The 24233-nt window shown below is 42.3% G+C and overlaps 1 protein-coding gene and 1 long non-coding RNA gene across 3 annotated transcripts in view; both read right to left on the bottom strand.

The window, feature by feature from the left end:
• LOC124997986 overlaps window positions 1-24233 on the bottom strand; it is a 42703-nt gene that overhangs the window by 11944 nt on the left and 6526 nt on the right. The window contains exons 3-4 of one of the 2 annotated variants that reach the window (XR_007111009.1): window positions 10252-10369; window positions 8520-8717 (exon numbers count right to left, since the gene is read on the bottom strand). This is a non-coding gene — a long non-coding RNA (uncharacterized LOC124997986). Of the gene's footprint in view, window positions 1-8519; window positions 8718-8860; window positions 8932-10251; window positions 10370-24233 lie in introns of those variants that run through there. The other variant, XR_007111008.1, reaches the window with a different exon arrangement.
• Window positions 926-2349, bottom strand: nog1 (noggin 1). Its single transcript, XM_047572089.1, has one exon. The coding sequence runs from the start codon at window positions 1974-1976 to the stop codon at window positions 1308-1310; it is 669 nt and encodes a 222-aa protein (XP_047428045.1). The 5' UTR covers window positions 1977-2349; the 3' UTR covers window positions 926-1307.

The raw sequence follows: 24233 nt of genomic DNA, 5'->3' as shown, positions 1-24233 counted from the left end.
TAAAGTTCATTTTGACAGCGATATAATGATGTATCTGAATGCCAGACTTCTGCTTGTAAGGGAATGTCTTTATAGTATGGTTTTGCTACTTTTAGTTAAGTGCTGACTTCAATCATATATAAGAATTTAACATACGATCATAAGATATCATCTTAAATGTGAAACATTAACCAGTGGTGCATGAATTGCTAATAAATTTTAGCCCAGGAGAATGATATTTTTGATTGCTAAGTCGAAATTCACAAAATACATGTTTGTCCGTCACATCATGAACTTAAAAACAATGATTGTCCTAATTAACTTTTAAAGAATTATTTTACTTTTTCTGCCCATAATCTAAAAACTTCATGGCCGGTCATCTGGATTTGACCTCTGACGAACAGCGTATGCGTTGAATGATTCATTTTAATTAGAAAACAAACAGAATTAAATGGTTTCCCATTATCACCACTGGGTTCTACCTCCACTCTGATGCTCAGTTCAGCTCCTGCTGGGCTGCAAATGGGGAGGAGGGTTTGTGCAGATGAAAGAGGAAGAGCTGTGACCAGCTGCTGATTCCTTCAATCACTGAATCTCTGCTCCTTCCGTTATCAGCTTGTAATGGGTCTGATGTATGACTGACAGCCTTGTGGTGATAAGATAAGTTCGGGTTAACTGGAGACCAACAGAGACCACGTATATATTCTGTAAAATGACCCCGTTTGGATTAAATTAAACCAGACATCTGCATTTAACCCTGTGTAACAATATTAAATATTAAATAAAATGGGTAAACTACACAAAATTCTGCAGTATATGAGCTCAGGTTGATGCATAAAAATGGGTTTTGCGTAAGAACTACACTCTCTGGCAGGTGACTTTAAATGTATCCAAGGCTCAGACTGAGTCTAAGTGATCAGAACAAGGAAAGGAAAAACATTTCGAATCATTTCAGTGTCGGTTTATTGTACGAATATAAAGAATAAATAGCACATTTCATTAATTTACAGGATAAAACAAGTCACTGATACAAGGCTGTATCAATAGTCCACGTTGAACTGAGGTCGATCTGCTTCATCCACGTGTGGAAAACAGGAAGTCTTTGCGTGGCTCTATGCGCCACATCTCCATAAATACAAAATATATAACCAATATTCTCCACAAATAAAGTAGACTCTGGTTACAAATAATACTGACTTTGTACAGGGAGTTATATATAACTGCATGGCACCGCATATACAGAAAATACATTCCTACACTCGGTAGTGCATGTGAGAAAAAAATCTGAAAAATACTGCGCATATAATTTATGTTTGGACAGTCTTTCTTTAACTTGAACAGGAGCATTTGCAGTCTGTAATGATGGGGTATTGCACCGGTATCCAGGCGCATTTCAGCCCTCCTTTCCTCTGCACGCATCTCCATCTCAGCACAGTCAGGTGAGTGGAGTTCGCAGGTTTACACACCATCCCCTCCGGGACGGAACACGACCGTTTGCTCAGACAGCTGCCCACTCGCACGAACCGCGGCCAGAACCTGTTGCCCAGGTCGGTCCAAGTGTACACGACCGGACAGAAAGAGTAGGCCCACAGCCACTGCTGTAGCCGCCGCTTCAGTTTCTTACTGGGCTTGTGCTTCTTGCCGAACTGGACGTCGAAATCGACCGCTCGGATTTCCTTCGGCAGTACTCCACCCGGCTTTTGGATCTCAAACTCGTCGAGCTCGTCGTTCCCGGTGTATTTGTCCTCTACTGGCGGTAAAACGGACAAAAAGCGACTGTCAAAGTCTCCCAGGAGACTCTTTAGCTCGGTCTCGTTAAGGTCCCGCTCCTTGGGGTCAAAGACAGGATCCGGATCCTCTTTTAATTCCACTAGCGGCAGGCTGTCACTCGGAATGGGGCGGAGAAGGTAGTAGTGCTGACAAATCCCTCTGTCTATCAAAAGTCCGACAGACAGCACCATCAGATACATGGCTACACACTGCTGGGACTGATCCATGTCAAGCGGCGTGATCAGGGCGCACACGGAGCTGCTAAAGGGCCACTTTCTTGTGCGCAATTACGCGCGAGGCGTATCCAAACCTGAATCTCGACTGTCCCTCAAAATCACTTTCCCATGATGAAAACCCGTGACAGAAATAAAACACTTGTCCGTAGCAGCATCAGTGGAAACTATTTCTAACGATCGACTGCGTGACAAAGATCAGATTTCTCCACCGGGTTCCGTGCGTCCGGGCTCGGCATGATGCTCCACTTGTCTCCTTTGCAGAAAAGCGCCGAGCGTAACCCGCGACCTCTGTTATATCCTCCACACGGAGCGTGATGTAATTCGTGTGCCCCTCTTTGAATGTGGGTCTGTTGTCTAGGAGGAGATCCCCAATACCTCCTTCTTCCACCGCGGTGGAGGTGGGGAGACTGAGGGGGGAGGTGGAGGGGGCCGCAGGGAGAGGAGACGCCCCCTGTCGGTTTTCCAGACTTAAATCAGACTTTTATTCTTGAGGGCTTTGGGTCATCTGGTGAATCCTTCTGCTGGGAGTCTCTGCAGGCTCCCAGAACATGCAGACACCCAAGTATTAGCTTGTTATGGTACTTTAGTCCGTAAACCAGACAGCTACAGATACGGTGCATACTGTTCTGACTTAAACTACTAATATTATGAAATATTTAAACCTCTCTTAAACACCTGCAACATTCAAATACATGCAAATCCAGTTTTTACTGGATACATGGCAGTTTGCATTTGTGCTTTGTCATAGACTTATGCTGTGCAAAACCAGTCTGGATTTGGTTGTAAATCAAAGGACATCTAGAATATTACCACATTATCCATTTAAGATTATAAGAATTGTATGTTCTGTATCCCTGCTGTGATTTTAACAATATTAAATGTACGTAAATATAAAAACTATAGAATGAGATATGTTTTATTAACATATCTAATACCTACAAGACATAAACAGGAAGCAAAACCAAATCAGTCAGCAGAACCTTTCTACCTGTTTGAAGAAAAGCATGATTTACAGCCTGAATATGAGATGAAATGGCCTGTTAACTACACCTTTTGCAGTGTATTTACTACTTGTGTCCAGCTCAAGTGGGACAATATTTCTGCCTGTAACGGTGCCACGGCGAGCCTCTCAATAAAGCTGGCCAAATTAGCTCCCAAATAAACAACGCTCGCTAAGCAGCAGCCATGGAAAGTATCACAATTTGTGAACCTGTCTAAACTCACGCTCAGAGAATCATTCTTTGAAAAATAATTTAATGGAAGAACTTAGCCAGCTGCTACATCAGCCATAAACCATCCGCTTTAGATAAATGCATCTCTGTTTCATTTTGAATGAGCTAATTCACACAAGCACTTGAGCACACGACTCATTTAGTTTACGGTCAAATGATGGTGAAAAGTCTGGAAAATGTCACGCTTGTATTTTTCATCTGACCAGCACGTATCATAAACTATCGCACCTAAAAAACGCTTGACAGATAGGCTCAATCCAGCGCATTCACGCGAGGGACGGTGCAGAGTAAACCATCACACAAACAACGCTTTCAGCGGCCATCGAACATCCAGGAATCGCTGATTTTAATGCCCATTTCGACAAACAATTAAGCTCAATTGCTTGTTTTCTTTCGGACGGTTTTGCTTGCTGCACTTAATCACACACCTGAAGGAACTTTCAAAAAATCAAACTGGAATGTTAATTCTCTTAAGAAATGATATTTCACACGCCAGAGTATCTCATTTGTAATGTGGCTGCACGGGTGAAGTCCAAATGTGGTTCTCATTAAGTGTCATCAGGATTGCCAGGCTCATTTAACGGCGAGTTGTTTTTGTTTCTTCTAATCCCTTCCTACTGTTTTACCACAGGAACATTTCGATAGTGAAATATTCCTCCTTAAAAAAGTCAGGCTACTTGAGACAGACGCCTGCTTAATTGAGGACTTTAAGTTAAACCAAACAGAGTTCCCTTTGGCTAATAAACCCGCCGATGTGATTTTTAATGCAGGGTCTGGTTCTTAAGACTTTTGAACCTTGAGGATGTAGGTTCAAAATGAATCCCCGTGTTTGAGCTGCGCGCAGGTTGTTGCAGCCTTCCCTGCTGATTTCTCATTTAGTGACGGAAAGCAGACTTCTGTCCTGGCAGCAATCTTCATCAGTGGGACCAAGAAAAGTCACGCTCAGGTGGAAACACAACAGAGGGGACTGCGAGAGCAAACCACAAAAACCTGAGATATTTACAAAGCCTACTTTAGGAGTATTTAAACAAACCGTCCGAGCAGACTGCCGGGTCTTGATATGCAGCCTTCAGCGCAGGTTATCGTGACAGAAAGCACCTTTCGCGCACTTTATCTTCCCCGGCGCGTTGTTTCACACCTCGCGCTGATTGAGGCCACATTGCCAAGCTGAATACACACAGACATGAAGTGGGTGCTATTCTGTTTACTCTGGCACTTGGGAGGTGTGCAAATTGCTAGTTTGTTTGCCACTTTTTTCCATCCCTCTGCAATCCAACAGCACACAATCACAATAATCGCTCCTGCTGTGAGCTTAATTAAAATTAATTCTGAATTCTGACCACTGAGTTGGGAGGCTGATTGCTTCCTCGCATGACAAACTGTTCTGGTCCTATTTAAGAATTTAAAGCCACTTTAAAGGCAAACATTCCCAAAGGTCAGTATGAGCCCAAACGGAATAAAACTAGTTTTAGTTAAGCTGCTGAACATCTGAATCTGATCAGTGTCTTCACTGTTGATGTTTCATTTTATTAATTTAACAAAACAAGGCAGTGTGAGGATGTTTACTCCTATATGACAGTCCACTAAAGTGTGAGTTAGTCTGGTACAGTGTTTCTATCCTAAAATTCATAGATTATTCAAATTTGTCCGATCCATGTGGAATTACCTTTTGGCTGCTGTGCAAAACGCATTTTCATTGGTTTTTAACAAGTCCTGTGATTATCACATTTACCTAAATTTTCCTCTGTGTGTGTGTTCCTTCCATCACTCCGTAAAGTTTTATGAAAACTCCAAACAAAGTCGTTAGAAACGAGAAGATGGAATTAGTGACTGTGGCCGGATTACTTATTAGTTATTTACTAGTGCTCCTCTTTAACAGATGCTCCAGGTGAGAAAGCTAAAATACGAGGGACTTGGTCTCAGCTGTGACTTCTTTCAGCTTTTCTCCCAAGTTCATCAGGAATTTTACACGTAGAATTATTTGGCTGTGACGCCAAACAAACAGGAAACGAGCTCTAACACGGATTTAGCTTCAGCTTTTGTCTGAGAGCGACGTGCGTTCACACAGCGAGACGGGGCGCTGGCCGAGCAAACCGCTCTATAATGTGAATGCCCTATTTCTGTGGTATATCTGGCAAGTGTGGCGAGAAAGGATAAAATGATGGCTGCTGTGACAACTTTCCAGAGTTGAGTATTCTGGAGGAGGAGGCCCACCCCCATTCCTGTGGACTACTGTCAGACATCATTTTGACAGAAAGTGCAGCAGTCAGTTGTGAGAGACAAATAATTCGATCCTTTTTTGCTCGCCGCCATGGACTGCACATAGTGTTTGTAGACTTAAAAGGTCATTTTGAAAGTCGCTGTTCAGTTTTCTCTTTCAACTCCTAACCCTCACATTACATGCATATATATATATATATCTTTTCAGGCACGATTCAAACTGGGTCAAAAATTATATGTCTCTTGACAATGACTATTGTACAAAATATGATTGCAGTGTTCATCATAATGGACTCAATCTATGAAGAAGCTGTGCAAACAAGAATTTTATTTTTTTTTTTAGTTGCAGATATCTACCAGAGATCTGCATTAGCTTTTACTGGTGAAGCGGCAGTCAGCGAACGCACACAACCACCGTACGCTCTCTTTGGGTTAAGGTCGGTGTGCGTTTGAATGGAATTAAAATAATACTTGTGCTCTTGATGGATGATAGCGCACCCCGTCAAGCCGCCATGTGATATAAATGAAGCCTGACGAGCAGCACGGAGACACAGCAGGCGTCCTCTGTGTCTAGCGGGGCATTTAGCGCATTTCAACGCCCATCCGAAGCGGAGGCGCTGATCTCCACATGGTCATCTGGCTGGATTTCCACAGATCATCAGGAGCCCATGTTGCCGTGAATGAGCGAACAGGCCAGGAGTCAGAGCACAGTGGTGGTGGTGGTGGAGGTGGTGGTGGGGGATGACGGGAGGTTGCGGTGTCTCCAGCCCCTACAACACAGACGGCTGTTTGTGCCATGGAACCCCCCGACCCCACCTTGGTCTCAAACTCTCAGCTCCTAATTCACACTTCATAAATCAAGATGACCTGTCCTCATGTGAATTCATCTCTCTCTGTGCCGGATAATAGTAGCACTATTGTTCTAACCACCGGGATTCATTTCGAAGACATAAACTATCCTCGAGGCCGGCGTGCAGCCTTGATAGCTATAGCAGCTCCTGGACGTCCGCACGGAGAAGTCGAGGACTGAAGCTGCAGTCCGCCATGTCAGCCCCATGTCTGGTGGGTTATATTTTCAACTGCCTTGGCAGCTAATACAGTTCCAAAAATAAGAACACTAATTGGCCAGTGTTTATTTCTGCATGGGAGCAATAAGTGTTTTTAGCAGGTTGTTTGTGGCACGATGGTTTAACAGTCAGGACTCTCTGGGAGGTACGGCTCCGTCCACTGCATGGAAAAAGAGCCGTCTCTCCCCTTTTTTTAATAAATAAGGTCTTTTATAAGAAAATTGGTAATACAGTATAGTTGTGTGTGAGGCTGGCAAGGCAGCGCGTGACATCATGAGTGTTGACTCATGAGCAGATGAGTGATGCACACTGAGCTTTTTGCCTCCTCTCAAACTCGTATTTAGTGCCACAGAAACAGCAGTAAAGCCTCACTCTACTCTTGTCTGTCTCCCAGTCTCTGCCTCTACAGTTAGAAGGGGGGGGAAGGGTCTGGTAATGAAGCAAGTGTTTCTATGCGTTGTGAGGGGGCTGTCAGCTCTACACACAGCAGACCTCTGTCACCTGTTGCCACCAGCGGGAGGCTCAGGCGACGGGCACGGAGCCAAGCCTGGCGGCCAGTAGCTGGACCCCGGCTCCACCTATAGACAGCTCAGCGGGGTGATTTACCCTGCCTCCGTGCAGAGGTGTGTACGGACTCTCACATATGCAGTGTTGCAGCAGTAGCAGCGGCGCGCGACCCAGCCGTGGCCTCAGTTTTCGCACCATAACATGGACGGCGAAACCGAGTTTCTATCCCAAACGATCTAAAAATAAAAACCACAGCAGGCAGTTTAGAAGGGGACACCGACGAGGAGGGTCAGGGTCCAGAATACTTAGAGAAAACGCAACAACAATGTAACAAAACATTAAGATTATGCGAATATTCTTATGACCCTTCACCAATGGGCAGTTACATTCTGCATCTTACCATGTCCAACATATATGCAAGACACAATTCCCTTTGTCCAGCGGCAATAGGAGACGTGCATGGAGTGTGAGGTATTTTGAGTTATTGAGTGCTGAAATGTATGTCTGGATGGAAATATTTGATTGACAGTTTGATAAACTATTAGCATGGACGTAGACTAATGGTTTTCAACTGATATACTGTATACAGTTTTAATGTGTTGAATTTAGGTTCTTGAGAATTTACAACAACTCCCAAAGTGTCCAATAAGTTACAGCCATTCCAAGTAGGGGTGGAGAAAAATATCGATACGGCAATATATCGCAAAATCACGAAAGAAAGAAATTGGAAATGGATCATTTGGTTAAATATTGTTTTTTTGACTCGATTTGTCCAATGACTGTCCTCTGATGTACATGTATACAATATGTATTTTAAGCTGCATTTAAAATTTCTCAGTGAACGCTTGAAAATATTGCAATATATCGCACCAATGTATCATATCGTGATTCAGGTATAGTGATACGTATCGTATCGGGAAGTCCTTGCCAATACGCATCAATAATTCCAAGCATTGCGTAGATGCAGAGTCTACATTGCTCTTCATGTAGATTGGTGACAATATAAAGGGTTAGATGTCAGAGACTGTGGCAATGATATAAAATTTCTAAACTTGGGGTTTTTTGCATTAATAATTAGTATCTGTGATCTAAATGCATATACATAACGCCACTTAACAACTAAATGACTTGTGTTCTTCCTGAAAAAACAAACTCTACTACAGTCAGAAATGGCCTCTATTAGTGGGAGGTATGCTGACAGAACCTAACTGGTGTTTTTCAGGTGAGCTTTCTGGAAAGGGAAACAGTACAGCGGTCAATGAGACAGAGAAATGAAGACTGACAGCAAGAGGAATGGGACTCGAGCTGGAATGGGGGTTTGGGGCCTTGCCAGTCGCTGCAGTAGCAGCCAGTGCTGCTGTGGAAAGGGTTAACACGAGACAGTAAAGTGAATCCAGATGTGCTGTTATTATTAATATCTCTGGCTGATGAATGGGAAGGTAAAATTACAGGCGCCAGCCAGGGAGGCCCCGCGCGTTGCCCTGCCACCCAGGAGCTTCCCAACTCACCTCTCCAGCTCTCACAGCAGCAGATCAGGGTAGGGCCTTTCCTCCACGTGGCTCCAACGTGTCAAACAACCAGGAGGCAAAGCAGGCCGAGGAGACAGACAGTCACTTTCACCAGCCGGAACGTCCAGCACCGCGTCAGGCGCATGACTTCATGCCTCGGCCTCATCTCAGTTAGTGCTCCGTGTCTTCACGTCAAGTCTGAGTGAAGGGTATGATTTCATTATAGCATCTAAACCAAATGTTTGAACAGAAGCTCAATCTCGCCCAGTTTTCAGATCTTTAACCACTTTGACGCCACATGTTTGAGACAGACAGAACTGAAGTCGCATTAATCACACAGAGGATTCGTTTATTTTGAAGAAAAGAGACCCGGCTGTTGTTGGTTTCAGATTCTTTGATGTGTCAGTTCGGCCTGTTAAGACAAACAAGCAGCTTGAATCAGATTTGACTGAAATTACCATGGCCTTCTTTAGTCTTTGTTGACTTACAGACTAAAAGATAAATATTAGACGACTATAATTGAGTGAAATTAAATCAATAAATGACCCGGAAATAACCTCACAGTATGTGCTTACAAATATCAACGTGTTTGTTTAAACCGCAGCTGAATTGAGCTGTTAAGCAGATCTGTGATAGGAAGAAACCTATAATGACTTTACTGCCTCCGTAAGCTCCTCACACCTCCTCTAGTTCACACCCCAGTGTTGGTTCAACAGACCTGACTGTACTGTTGCCTTTGCGGGAGGCAGTTTTTGCCATTTTTCACGCTAAACATTACATAGGTGAAGTCTGTGTTCGGTTATTAAGCGTGATTTATGCTTCCAAGTGTCTGATCTGTACACAATCATACGGTGAGATTTATTTTTTTCTTGTTGATTTAGTTCCATTTACTCAACCCGTCGTTTGGAGACTAGTTAACCTTCTTTCAGGCTGACAATAAATCCTCCAAACTACACAGGGTAAAAGATTAATCTGTGTTTTTAAAGCCTGTTGATGCTACTTGTGTTTTATGATGATTGCTTTACAGATTTAGGGCAGAGGTTGTGTGTTTTATTTGTCGCTCCATCCCTCCGCAGCGTGTACCGCTATATTCTGTGGCTGAAAGATTTTATGGCATTTGTTTTTGCATTAGTAAACATTGAAACTTTCTTAATATCTGAAAATTACTGCAGTTTATTTAAAATTAAATAAAAATAAATGAAAAAACGATCTAAAGATAACAGATATTTTCTATTTATTGCGGGTTTCCAGGGCACAATAAAGCTAGATTTATGCCTCTACATCAGATCTAAACAGAGCCAGCGCCGTAGCCTTGGCCAGAGTCCTACACTGTCTACTTAAGCTGGGGTGTTAGCATCATTCTATAATTACGCTGCTAGTCTGCTGCATTGAATTTCTGCGTATTTCACACAATGGCGACAGGGACCGGGCTTTGAGACTTTTACTGTAATCACCCCACTGTGTCGGCACAGATGGTGATTAAAAGGCAGAACCATGGAGAATTTTCTGAGGTTTGCATCTGCATCCCAGCAACATGTAGTTAAATGTCTGGGATGATACAGTACATGTCAGGAACTTTTTTGAAAAATGTTATTGCCGTGCACACGTAATAGGTTTCATTTTAGGACCTAGTGCAGGGGGTTCAGCGCAGTAAACAGCTACGACTTCTGAGCAACCATCAAATCAAAATTAACACTATCTGCACGTATCTGACAACACCTTCACGTCTCACCCAACAGCCCCGGTGCATCTGGAGCCGCTTTCTTCACATGCAGGCTGGAGCCCGTCCCCGCACGGGATGGGTGAGGGGCCTGGAAAAGTCCGTCACGTGGCGATCGATGTAATGCCAACTGAACCGAGGAAGAAGAGACAGACCGTTTTTTTGTAAAGGTTACACAGTCACTGTCAAATGCATCTACATTACATTTACAGACATTCGCCGTGATGGATTTCATTTCTTGAATTTCAGGTGAACTTCTATAAAGCGCTTCAACTTTGTTTGGCGGCGGCGCGCCGTATGTCGTGTCAGGGCCTTGTTACAGAAGCAGGTTTTTTTTTTTTTTTTTTCCAAAGCGGCAGACGAGAGAAGGGTGCCGTTTCAGGAAACCAGGGGATGGAGCAGAAGCCGGAGACAGAGGAGAGAAAAGGGTAAGAGAGGGCGGTGGGAACCGAGAAACGAGCGTAAATCCAGCAGGGGAGATGGAGCCTGGCTGGCCGCAGGGACTGTTGTTTTAACCGTCAGATGCTCAGCTGCGGGGAGAGGGTGGCGCGGCGACTGTAGGTGGGATGTGGAGAAGAAAAGGTGGGAGGGGGGACCCTCTCGGGTTGCTGCTGTCCCCAAGCACTCCTGAGGGAGCTCAGCCAGCCTCTCTGTCGCTGTCTGCCCACATGGGGCCCCGACCACCTTCCACATGACAGCTCGGAAGACAACCCCACGCTGGCTTTACTCGCCCTCCTTTGTGCATTTTCAACACAGGGATACCAGACAAATTATGCTTAATGGCCGCCAAAGGTTGCCAGAGCAATGGCTGCTTTGTTGCCACTGCCAAGTGTGTAAATGTTAGGGTGCAACCTTATACAGCCACTCTCAGTCCTGCGAGGCAGATGCTCTTTCTGTGGCTGGAATAAACAGGCTGCGCCGGGTTTGAGTCTGCGGGCTAGAATGAAGAGATTACGCATTCACGGTCGTTCAATCCAAACAGTGGAAGACTAGCGCCTTACCAATTATCTGCCTTTTCGAGTTTAGCGTGGCTGCTTGTTGGATTTCTGGATCATTTGTGAAGGAACTGCTGTTTTGAAAACGCACATTGAACATAAAAGTAGCTTAAAAGAGGATTAAGACTCATTATCCAATGAACATTAATACTCAACAGACTGGGAGTAGACTGAACATCATCTTCTTTTAACAGCAGTTATTAATTTAACTGGATTATATGTTTCCAAAACACTAATAGATGAATGAAGACTTTCAATCTCACTGATCTACTGTAACCAAATAATATATTGTAAAAGCAGCAGTTTTACTTCTATTATTGGTGTAAAAACTACTGAGGGAAAGACTAAATTATAGAAGATCAGCAGATTTTATAGTTTTATCGGTTTTATGAATAAATAATCTCTCCTTCGATTATGAATTAAGGTTAATCAGTTTTTTCTTCTCTACATTTCTTGTTCTTAGTCCGAATGTCTTTGCTTACGGTGCTCCAGACTCTGATTTATCTCCAGTGGAGTTGAATTACAAAGCAACTTCTGAAAACAGGATAATGTTAATTGATTTCTAATCAATGTAACCGAGCTGTGTGGGTAAAGGCAAATACTGCAAGCTAGAATTTCGACCAATTCCAGGAGCCTGAAAAATGAGGAGTGGCAGAGAGAGGAGACTTTTAAAAAAGCTGGAGTCAGTCTGATTGCTCCCCAGGGAGACATTTCCACCCCAGTGTCCCACAAATGACATGTTTGTATGTAACGTAATATGCTTTCTTTAAGAGGTGACGCTTTAGTGGGAGACTCATTCTTCCCCAGGGTCCTGCAGTCAAGCACTGGGAATGTCTTGGTTGTTCCACTTTATCTTTCTTTTGTCAGGCATAAAAGTACAAGTGAGCGCTCATATCTGCTCAGGTGGCTGATTAAGCTTGATTTATACGCCCTCCGAATTCACAAAAATACTTGGACGTCCCTGTTAGAAGCGATTTCACATCTAGCTGCCTCGTATTGGATGTACGCTGCGAAGGATTAACTGGAACTTTATCCGATTTTCTTTAGAGGGATTCTTGTGGGCAGATTTATTGGTCTATGAAATCAAACATCTGTGTCGTACACAAGCAAATTAACAGGCAATTTGTACCAATGAGATGTGTTTTACTTTAAATTAGACCATCACATAAACACAGAAATAAAGACATTTTCCACTGCTTCAGGCTGTTTGTTTCCAGAGGCATTTTTCTCACAAAGAATGTAAACCCAACATGTGGAGTTCCACAAATATATATGTGTATATATATATATATATATGTATATATACATATATATGAATCAATTGGAAAGTGCCCAAGAAGAGAAAACAATCACAATCTGTTCAACTTATTGTTTCTTAAGCTCAATGTGTGAATCTGAAAAAAATGATAATAAAAGCAAACAGGAAGAAAAATGAAGAAACAGTATATAGCCACTACAGTTTGATAAGATCCGGTTTGTTGTTGCTGTCTGTGTTTGTGCACACGAAGGAAAACTGTTTTGTCTGGTAAATTCAACTTAACCTCATTTGCAATCTATGTCAAGACATTATTCAATATTGCTCTTGGATCCGTTTTCAGGGGGAAATTGGAAAAGGAATTCTGAAGCAAATTTGAAGATGTAATTTCAACCACATTGCAAATACGGGCTTTTTATTTTGTCCAATTTTCGTTTCTGGCCGCAAAGAGATACCTTTAAGTAATGAGGGAGAATCCAGAGCGTCCACGGGGATAAATTCCTTCCTTGTGTTTCTATACTTCAACCGCAAACACTACCCAAACAGTAACAGTAACTAATAAAAAGAACAGAACAGTTTGACAGATAGCCATTTGATTGGCCTCAAGACCCGAGAAATCTCTCAAGTCCCTCACATCCCACTCAAAAAAACGAGTTTTCAGAACTGGCATGAACTCTTTAAATGTATTTACAGGTTTTAAGATGGATTTGAAAAAAAAACAGAACCAAACTTTAAATGACCTATGATCTAATAGCAATGAGAAATCAAACCGGCTCTTTATTTGGCATTTTTTTTAAAGGCAGGAAAGTGAAATGTTACATCCACATTTGAGCTAATGGAGCCATTACCGTGCTGCTGATCAATAGTTCGTCAATCAGAAAATCACTTTGGAACACGATGCACACATGCTGCCGTGTGGGGTTTCCGGAGTTTGTCTTAAACGTGCCGTTTCTTTGAGGGAAATCTAGATTGATAGATGGCCTGCTATGTTGTGACATGGCAATTTGGCACGGAATGGCGCACTGTCACCGAGGTCCACTGATCAAAGGAGCCGCAGGGGTCAGCAGGACAGTTCACAGTCTTCACACCCATACAGCCCTCCTTCGCAATCCCTGCATATTTTTCCATCTCGTCCCCCGGGGTGTGAACTGTGGAGGTCTTAGACAAACCACCTCCGATATGCAAAAGCAGAATTCTTTTGTTCAGTCGATTTTGTTTCCAGGTTTACGCAAAATGATCATTTCTGGTGTTTATGCACAAATTCCTTGCAATCGCATGTCATTTGAATGATATCAGTGGAGTGCGTGTGGATAGGTTTGAGCTTCTGCAGGCTGCGGCCTTTACTTTGTGAATATTTCGGCTCAGTTAAGAGTCATTTTCCCAGGACGACCAACCCAACACCTGGTATTTACAACTACAATAAAAACAGTAATGAACTGGATAGTCATCAAATTGCTATAGTGTGCAATTGTCGTAGCAAAACTGATATTTGCCTACTTTAAACCATTAGTTTTATTGTGTTAGTTAAGCACACGTAATTGAACTGCTGGAAGGAGGGAGTCCAGTAGCGCTGTCGCATACGAGCCCTTCGGGGATCAAAGAAATTCTCGGCCAGCATGGGTGCTGTTTGACTGTGAAAACTCAACGCTTTGCCCCTGACTAGAAGGGATTCACTGTGAGATAGAGACAGAGAGGGGATCAGTGGCTGGAATCGGCCGAGGGCAGGGAGGGAGCGAAGAGGGAGCGGGGGGTTGAAAGCAAACAGCCTTCTGCCAGTGTGATATATGTTTAAGCCCACTGGGTGCAGAGCAGAGACACCCAGCTTAAGATCTTTAACTCGTCTCAGCAACCGGGATGCTCGATCCCTGCCGACTCTGTGACTCAAGCTGGCGCTTTATTAAAGAAAAACAGAAGCTCTGCTTCAATGCCCATATGAAGGCAAAGGTGAGCAGATTGTGTCTACTTTTAAATCAGGTTCTATCTCTAATATAACCTTTTCACTAAAGAATTAAATATGAATGTTAAATACAAACATCTGCAACTTTTAATTGGACTTTTTCATGTTGTTTTCCAAACACGTGAAGCAAATTTGCAAGACAAGTTAATGGGGATCTCGTTCATGGTTAAATTAACTTTCATGACTAAAAATTATATAACAAAAAATAATAAAATAAAAAATATAGAGAAACTGTGCTCAGGTAGTAAATGTTAGAGGGGTTTGCTGCAAGAAGTAATATCCAGCACAGACACAAATTAAGCTGGATATGCGGTTCTCACAACTGTAGTTCCTGTAATGGCCACTTGGGGTTGGTTCTAAAAGTGAGTCAATTCCTAGACTAAAACTTTTAGCAAACGTAACAAAATAAAAAATACACACACACACACACACACACACACACACACACACACACACACACACACACACACACACACACACACACACACACACACGTTCAGTCTCTAGCTAATTTCTAGGCAAATATAACTCACCTATTTGAATGTTATTAAGATAAATGTTATGTATAAATGGAGTGTGATGCTGGTTTGAGTGGCACAAATTCTACTCATTAATATGAAATTAATATTAATATTGTGATAAAATAAAATATACAAGCTCAATAAAGTAAAAAATGTGAGGGGAGGTATGCTACGCACCGTTTAAGGGCTGGCGTCAATCAACAAACTGATGTATTTTTTAAACACAGATGAAGTTTAATGACAATTAAACTTCATCTGGTCCAAACTGAAGGAAAGTTTTGACCTGATTCTTCCAGAAATTCACTTTAAAATAGCTGAGTGTTCTAGGTATTCAGTATAAACTGATGGAGAGATGTGGAGTTTAAATGGGAACAATGATGCCCCATCCTGATAAATATGACATCCATCCCCCCATCAGCTCCATCTGTTTTTACATTTAGCCCAGCATTACGCGGCTCTGTCCAGCTGCTCTGACCGATCCTAAACTGTGCCATGAAAATCCATCATGCCGTCTATGAACATTTACTGCTCCAAATCAGCTTCCCAGACACTGAAGTATGAAAATAGTGGCTCAGAGACAGAGGCCCGGTAGCCGACCCTTTAGACTGACTCATAGTTACAGTTTTCTTTTTCTTCTCCCCTCCCCTTCTTTAAATTTCAGTCCGTCGCCAACCGAAGGTCTGCGAGCGAAGACGGGGCCCTGCTCTTTGCCATGCTGTAACAATTAATTAGGAGACACTCAAATTACCTGAGTGATCCTGAGACAGTCGACCGAGAAGCTCCCACGAACAAAGGAGACCACCCAGATCCACATTTTAAAAATAATTGCAAATACAACGTCGACTAAGATAAAGCATAAAAGAAAACACAAAGCTAATCCAAAGCAGAAAGCGCTTTTAGATCGCATTAGCAATCATTTCATCAGCTTCACATTCCTAATGACGGCTTGATGGGTCTGAATTTGCGCAAACCTCCATTACTTTTCCCTGCGGACGCTTTAAAAATAACAGTAGCACTCTGTCTTCTGGGTGTGCGGGAGCGGAGCGTCAGTAATATAGACCCGAGTTATGACAGTCACAGCATGACAGACAGCACTCCACATCCTGTGCCTCTCGCTCAGCTGATTTATTTTATACTGTAACCCATTTCATAGGATCCCGTGGAGCAAAAAGAAAAAAAAAAAAAGAGCCGGAGCTGGTGAGGACAGACAGGAAAGTGTTGAATGTGAAAGCTGAGGAGTCTGCGGTCAGCTTGTTTTTATTGTCTTTTTGATTTTGCTTGGCAGGGAGCTGGTTTCTGTGCCGCCCGACACAACTTCCACTGAGAGTTACTTAACACGGCAAAGTACAGTCTACACTCGCTGTTGGACTGGAACTATTAAGGGATTATGAAGGCTGATGATGTGCACTCTACACTCTGGTATTAAAGTAAATAGAGACATTCGGTTCTTATCAATCTCAACTGTTAGTATTCAGCTAATGATTTGGTGCATGCTTATTTCCACACTTACGCAATAGACTGCGTCCACGCTGTTCGGAAACACTTAACATTTGCTTCACTCCTGCCTGTCGTCAAGACACCCAGTCATTTGGATCCATTGCTGACTACGTTTTAGTTTAAAAAAAAAAAAAAGAAATCTTCAGGGAAGCAGTTTATTTTGAGCTTTTATTTCTGATAACACCACTTAAATTCACTTCTACATTGCATCTTATCAGTAAACCTGTCCTTGACCCCACTGCTGAACTATCATGTGACCATTTGTGGAACAAAATCAGCCTCAACTACCAACAGGGATAACAAATTACAGGTACAGCTGTTACAGTCAGTGGAAGCAGCTATTAAACAGGAAAATTCTGTATTTCACAATGTGACTATGGTTTTCCAGCTACAAATTTCTGTGTCTGGCAAGCCGCATTATCTGCTCTAAGTGGAGCACCGTGAGTTTTCAGGACGCTTGGTTTATACTCCTGCATCTAGCCTAAGGAGAGCCGGCACTGTAGGGGGATGCGCAGTCGAAAGCTTTTATACCTGTGCCCTGATGTGTCAGCATTGCTCTGTAATTGAGTTAAGCTTCACACAATAGCGAGACAAACTGAGCAGCTCATGTTGCAGTTAGAGTTAATAAAAAAAACTGAAACCACTGCAGCGCAGAACATAGATAAGACACGTGAGTAGATGGTTTGTAAGAGGGTTGACAAAGGGGAGCTTTCTGTGCTTGTCCGGCCGCTAAGACATGTGAACAAGGAAATAATATTCAGACGTAATACATTAATCAATAATATTAGATTACTAGTTAATATACTGGTTAGTTAAGCGACTCCTTAACTATATGAATTTGTAATGAACAAAATGCGGCACTATCAAAATATTAAACGGAAGCCAAATGTTGACACTTTAATATTTGGTACTTTTACTTTGGTGAAGACGTGAATACTTGCGATAAAGTTGTAATATGGCAGCTGTAGGAATAAAAACGTAAAGCTTGATTCTAATGAAATGATACTGAAAACAAACTGATTGTAAATAAATGTAAAGTAAATTTAACATCAAATAGAGGTCTTTCATAAGTGGTCTATTATTGAGCCTCTAATAGCAGTCGGTTCTCAGACGATCTGACAGTGACAGATGCACTGCCGGTCATTCAGACACTGTGAGATTGGCGTCTCCAAAGGCTTTAGGAGCAGAAGAAGCGCACTGGGGTCAGACTAAACAAAGGACTGTCCACCCTCGACTCTTTGGAGACTACAAAGGGCAAAGCTGCTCTTCTCAATCCACTCTGAATCCGGAGAAGAGCTCGGAGCAGACGGCAGGTAAACTACTTAAGAGACTTCAAATGATACGGTAACACGTATAAGCAGTGTCATATATATTCTTGGAGGCCGTGATGAACACGCTGTCACTTCAAAGATGTGTGTTTTTCTACTGGATCACTGCTCGTTTAAAATAAATGTTATGGTTTTTAATTAGAATAACAAAAGGAAGCGTGAAATACAATTTCTTCTGCCCATCAATTAATCAATCAGTTAATTTTGCCAAAAAAGGATTTAGAAAGGACACGTGGTTTCATTTATGTTTCAAATGAAGCAATTAGTGGATTAGACAATGGAAAAACCATCTGGAGGTTTTCTGAACAAACAAGCGAGCAAGATGGAGATATCCCACAAGTGATTAAATTATCATTACCAACAGCCGACCTTTCATTTCGAGACCATCATCTAACCACAACTAAAGTGGAAAATCTCAATTTAGCTTAAAGATGGATTACATTTGACAACGAGTTAAACATCAGGCAGGCTGTGTCATAAGAATTAACACTTTGATTGATAGCAGATGGGCTGAGGGAGGGTGAAATAATATCATTAAAGAGGAAAATATTCTGTAATTACATTCTTTGAAACGTCAATTTTCATCAGGCACACGCTGACAGACATTTATCGCTTTAGATTGAAGGGTTTAGAGATGTTAGTCTGCATTTAGACTGCTGTGTATTTAAGACAGGTCTGCTTTAGGGCTTGTAGCGACCATCGACTCGGTCATGGCGCTTTAAGCGGGAAGTCAACTTGTCGCTGATCACGAGACAATAACGCTGCAGCAAACTATTCGAAGTTCATCAAAGTTCAGCCCGCAGCGCCGTGACAACGCTACTGACGGCGCTAATTTATATGGGCTATATATATCTGCAGCACACAGTATTGATAAGCCCACGTTAATCTTCAGCTCTGTTGTGTGCTATTAGTTGACAGTGTTGCTGTGGCGTGTTTTTTGTCCTTGATGTCAGTTAATGCACCATGCGAGACTTGCGAGAGCGTGTTTGCAGAGCAACAGTCGCATATTAAAAGTGTCAGACTGATGGTGTTTATGGTGCTGGCGCGTGCTACGGCTTACAGTAGCTAGTCCAAGCTTTAGTAAACTTGCAGAAATGCTTCCATAACTTCGTTTGTCTGAGACGCTGCAATATGTATTCAGGTCAAGAATATAGATTTCATTGGTGTAAAACATTACTTTCTACTATGTTTGTGTGCGACATCATGTGGACTCTCACCACATATTAGTCAACCCAAAAATCCAAAGTCGGCCAGTCCTAGTCGGCTTCTAAGTAATCATCATGTGTACACAGTTAGGTCCACATACAGACACAATTTTTATTAAAGCCGTTTAGTGTCAAAAGGAATTATAACCATTATTGTACTCTGTTTCCTAGTTTAAAGAATAAAAGTGCAATCAGCAAGTTTTTATGGTCATTGTCCAGTATAAAACAATAAAATAGAGTTTATCAGCTCTCTGATTCAGTAGCAATAAAACTCAAACGCAGTTGGACAAACTTTGCAGCCTCAAAAAGAGCTGAACTTATAACGGTACCTTGAGTGTGCTTTGGAAAGATGATATTTGAGAAATAACGGCAATCTTTGAATCACTACTGAGCAGGTAGGCCCTTAATTAAACCAACAGCTTCTTGACCTGAGTGCACCTTTATTCAGGCAAGCCATCGTATGCCTCTTTGTGTTCAGAAACTCAATAGTTGAAAGTGTGGACATCTTTTGTTGAAGGGAACTATTAGTCTTCTTGTTGAAAATACTATTTTCTTTGACTGTGGTAACATATTCAGGTCAAGATATATATCATAAGCAAGACAACGAAAACATGATAATTATCGTCCAGTCTAAGAGCCAGAAAACTGCAGTGGATTTTATCAATATAGGGGGCCTCATGTAAAGTCTATATATATATATATACACACATTCTTTTAAGATAAATTCTTTAGATACGTTGGATCAACTCATCCCCTGCTTCTGGTGAGAATTCAAGAGTCAAGCAGTTTTCTCTCACAATATTAGCACAGTTCAGACTTGGAATGATAGTGTGTATCTCCTCGTTTTGAGGCGTGTGTGTGTGTGTGTATGTGTGTGTGTGTGTGTGTCTGCCATGGATGGTTTAGTGCTGCTGCGCTAAAACAAACTACAACATGTGGAGTCATCCCACGTAAGAACGGCGGCACCAGGCTCATCCAGACAAGACTGAATGGCAAGCTCTGTGAGAATCCAGTCTGCCGCTTGAATTCCTTCCAGTATTTGTGAGACGGCTTAATAACTGTAGAATTAAACTAATTATAAACACAAAGTTAGCGGCGGCAGAGCTGATACGTGCCAAGCTCGGGAAACCCTGAGAGTCTGGACCTCGGCCTATCTCCTGATTCCAAAAACACGCTGACTAAACAACCTAATTAAATTGATGTGGACTGAATAATTTATGTACGCAATCACATTTTGTGTTTTTTTTTGTTTTTTTTTGTGGCCGCAGAAGGTTACGTTACACTGCTGAGACAATGTAAAATCAATGATTCTGCTCTGTAACCAACACCAAACTTGAGTCGATAGCCGTTTTCCAGGAAAAAGTGAAAGAGGCAGAATTCCTGTTGCTATGGCTGCGGGCATTAAATGCTTTCGATTCCTCCCTGGTATGTGAGGATTCAAGGGCGAAACCATAATGAGCGGTGGCGTTAATGATACTGCAAGATGTGCTCACGCCACACCACCGGATTACCGCAGTTAACTGGGTTCGTAATGGGGCAGTTTTTCAGGCACGTGTCTGAAAGGAGCCGACAAAAAGCAGGATTCAATCATATCTGAGCGCATTAGTGGAAAGCGGGCAGATGATGTGCAGTCATTACCGCTCGTATGGAGAGACCGGGTCAGCCGGGGTGGGAGGAAGTGTCATTTTTCAGATTTTTCTGAAAGTATGAAGGTTGAAATTTTGCCATCCTTTCTTTGGCTTTGCGCATAAAACATTGTTATGTACAGATTGAGACAAATTAAACAGCATCTTTGCAGCTGCACATGAATTACATCTATTACCAGTAATTTGAGAGTGTAGAGTGAATGTAATAACAGTGATATTGAGGCAGCCATTGTGTGTCCTCCCCCGACTCCTGATGTTTTCGTGAAACACACGAGGATGACTGTCCTTTGATTGTGGAGATCGGTAAATCAGTCTGCAAGCGACAATGAGACATCTCATTTGAGGTATTTGTGTATTTTGGGTTTATTGGTCCCAGAACGACCACCCCTCGCCCCCTCCCCTCACCCATCCATCTCTGACCAACACAGCGTTTTCTTTACTAGGGAATACACTGTTGAGAAGTTTATAGAGGAGCACTTAAGTTCACAGACGGGTTTACTACTGGCTCCGTGAGCTTGGTGTGAAACAACAAACATTTCTCTTAAAACTGCTTCACTCCGCTCTATAGAAAGTGAGGGGTTAGTTACCGAAACCCAAAAAGCAGAGCAGACACTGAGATGCATATCTATACACATACCAGTTTCTAATTTGCCGTCTATACACAGTGTTGCGGAGCCTCATTCTTGGTTAATTTGACAATTATGGTGCAAAATGCGACGTAAAAGAGTCACAAACTGAAATAGTACCTACAGCTGAAAATACTATTTAAATAAAACAAGGCTAAGATTGATGGCACAACTATCACATATGATATTTAGTAAGTGTCGGTCACATTCTTGCAGTTTATTATTGTGATTTATGTGTATAGATTCGTACTTTCAAATGGGTCAAAATCGGAAATGGAACCGATAAGAATTAATGATTAATTATGGGAACGTCAATTTCACGACTCACCTTTGCCACAAAAATGGCGGGAAGCTGCAGCTGCACATGTGGAAATCGACTTATGGACACAACAATTCAACCGCACACTTCCAAACGTTAACTGCTCCAAGAAACGGCCGCTGCGGCCTCAATGTTGACTGGACAAATATGCGCCTCTCTAACAAGACGCCGCCGCCGTCTCCATAAATATGTCATTTCATCTTTACGGCTTTTACAGTTTCGGCATAAAATTATACTACATAATTAAAGCTCTGAACTATTAAAAAATTTTCAAAAGCAAACCATCATGAGATGACTCAAAACAGTCACGGGTCAGAACCGGAGAGAAAAAGCTCACGTTGTTTTACTGCAGGTCTTCTGTTTCTCTGCTGTTTCTCGAGTGGTATTAGTATGATTTAGTCTAATCCAAATAATCACTAAAGGTAAAGCACTGCTCCAAGAAAAGCACTTGAACGGTGCCAACATAAATCATGCTATTTATCATTCCACAGTAAACATGTCTCTGCATTACATGCATTTTTAACCAACGCCCATTTTTTTTTCTCCCCTAGATGTTTTATGTCTTCTGCCATTTAATTTAAACATTTAGCACATCGGCTCGTGCGCGGTTACGGGTCGTAATTTGAGGTGTGAGAACCTGGATGTCAGAGCGATGAGCCCGTCTGTCTCCGGTCGCCGTTTACGAGACACCAGCGGAGGAATCGCATTTTCTAGGGGGACGCGCTGAAGTCTTCTGAGGAGGAAACGGCGCGTGACGCGCGTTTGGGTTATCGCAAAACAGAGGAGGATAACTGACAGAGGCTGAGAGAAAACACACATTCTTCCTCTCTGCGTCCAAAAAGGAACGCTTCACCTACTTTATGTTCAGCCATTCATGCTGCTTTGTTTCAAGCTGCTTGGCTGACTGCGGGCCTGGCCTGCTGATTGCAGTGATAGACACGGAGGAATCTGGCGCAGGCTGCCAGAAACCACAGAAGAAAAAGGAGAGGACCCTCAGTCTGCCACTGGTCTGTGCTGGTAGGGAGAGGTAAACATAAGTAGTCCCCTCCTTGGTATGCAGGGCTTATGTTGGCCCAGAAAAGGAGCTGCAACTCAGAGGAGGTGCCAGTCTGTGGTCGGCTGAGCAGAAAACACAATTATTTTTAATGAACACATGCACAAAAAAAACAAATAGCTGGCATTAAGCGTGCAGTCTGCAGCCCATGAGCGTTACCGGTTATGCAATCAAATCCATACCAGCACAGACAGGCTGCAGAGTTACTCTTTTAAATATAGAAGCGCATTGACTCGAAGCGCACAGTGAGGAGGGGGTCGTCCTAATTGCAGGGTGCATCTCCTTCTCACTCCGGTTTTCAGAAACCGCACACAGAAGCAGCGACTGCTTCCTGATGTTCCTATCATGACAAGAGATTAAGACAAACACAACTTTGCAAACTGGAGCTAAAATAAGTAACTCTCCATAATCCCGTCCATAAAACATCCTTAAACAAACAGCGAGGCTGCTTTATTTACCGTGCGAGCGCACCTACAGCAAGCCAGCGAAAAGCTTTTTCCAAGGTGTGCACAGTGGATGAATCTAAAACCTCAGACACAATTTAGTCTCTGGCAATTAAAGCAGTATTTTCTATTCGACCAATTGTCCGATAAGTTGAATAACGCGTCCACTGCTGAATGGCTCAGGAGAATTTACAGAATCTGCATGAGAAATAAACTGTTTTTTACTTACAATTATTTCAATTTAATAATTTTTGCACATGTATTCCACATAGTCAATTCTTAAAAGGTCAAGATTTTAATTTAAAGTAACGTGGCTCATGGGGGGTCTCGCTCAATGAAAACTCACTGAGGTGTTGCGGAATAAACAAAAGCCATTATAAGACTGTAAACAACTGCGATGCTTAAAAAAAAAAAAAATTAAGCTCTTTTTTCCATATATCTAACGTGAACAAATATTTATATTTAAGAAACAGAAATTAGCCTTAAGTGCCGGTGATTTTCAAAGAAAGCACAACCTTCGTGTAATTTCCCAAATGCATACATAGATCATATCTAAATTGTGCCTCCTCGGGGCGACTCCCTCTTTTATAAGAGACCAGTCGTCTGAATAAGCACTTAAGCTCAGCGCAGTTTGATGAATTATCATTCGTCGAGGTAGAATAAGCTCAAAATGTCCAGCGTTTGATTTAAAACTGGCAGGAAAAAACACAGCCGAGCTAAAAATGTTACCTGCAGTTTAACTTTATTAACTTGTTAGACGTCAGAACATTATCAACGGACATGCGACTTTTTAGAGGCAGCAACGGAGCTACAGAGCTTTAAGTTTCTGTTTATGCTGGACAGCTGAGCCAAAACTCTTCATCAATAAAACTACAGTTCAAAACGTTATAACTCAAAACTACAGTGACAGAAAACACTCCACACGAACTAAGTTCTTAAATTTTGTCCCTGGGCATAAACAAACACATGGCTTTCCTAGGTGTTCTTCCAATATCAACAATCAATGTGCATTCAGGGAGACGGGCAGAATTTGTCACACTCCTTCACTTTCAACTATTTCTTTACACACACACACAAAAAAAAACTCTAAACAGGATTATTTTATATTATGTCAAAATCCTGTCATTTCTCAATCAAGTCTGGAGAAA

This window comes from Mugil cephalus, chromosome 20, assembly GCF_022458985.1.
Source record: "Mugil cephalus isolate CIBA_MC_2020 chromosome 20, CIBA_Mcephalus_1.1, whole genome shotgun sequence".
NCBI classification, from domain to species: Eukaryota; Metazoa; Chordata; class Actinopteri; order Mugiliformes; family Mugilidae; genus Mugil; species Mugil cephalus.
The sequence above is the reverse complement of the archived record's forward strand: the minus strand, read 5'-3'. Positions and strand labels throughout refer to the sequence as shown.

Bases quoted from the DNA above. Each gene is read 5' to 3' on its own strand.
- nog1 (XM_047572089.1), bottom strand. From the start codon at position 1,976: ATGGATCAGTCCCAGCAGTGTGTAGCCATGTATCTGATGGTGCTGTCT.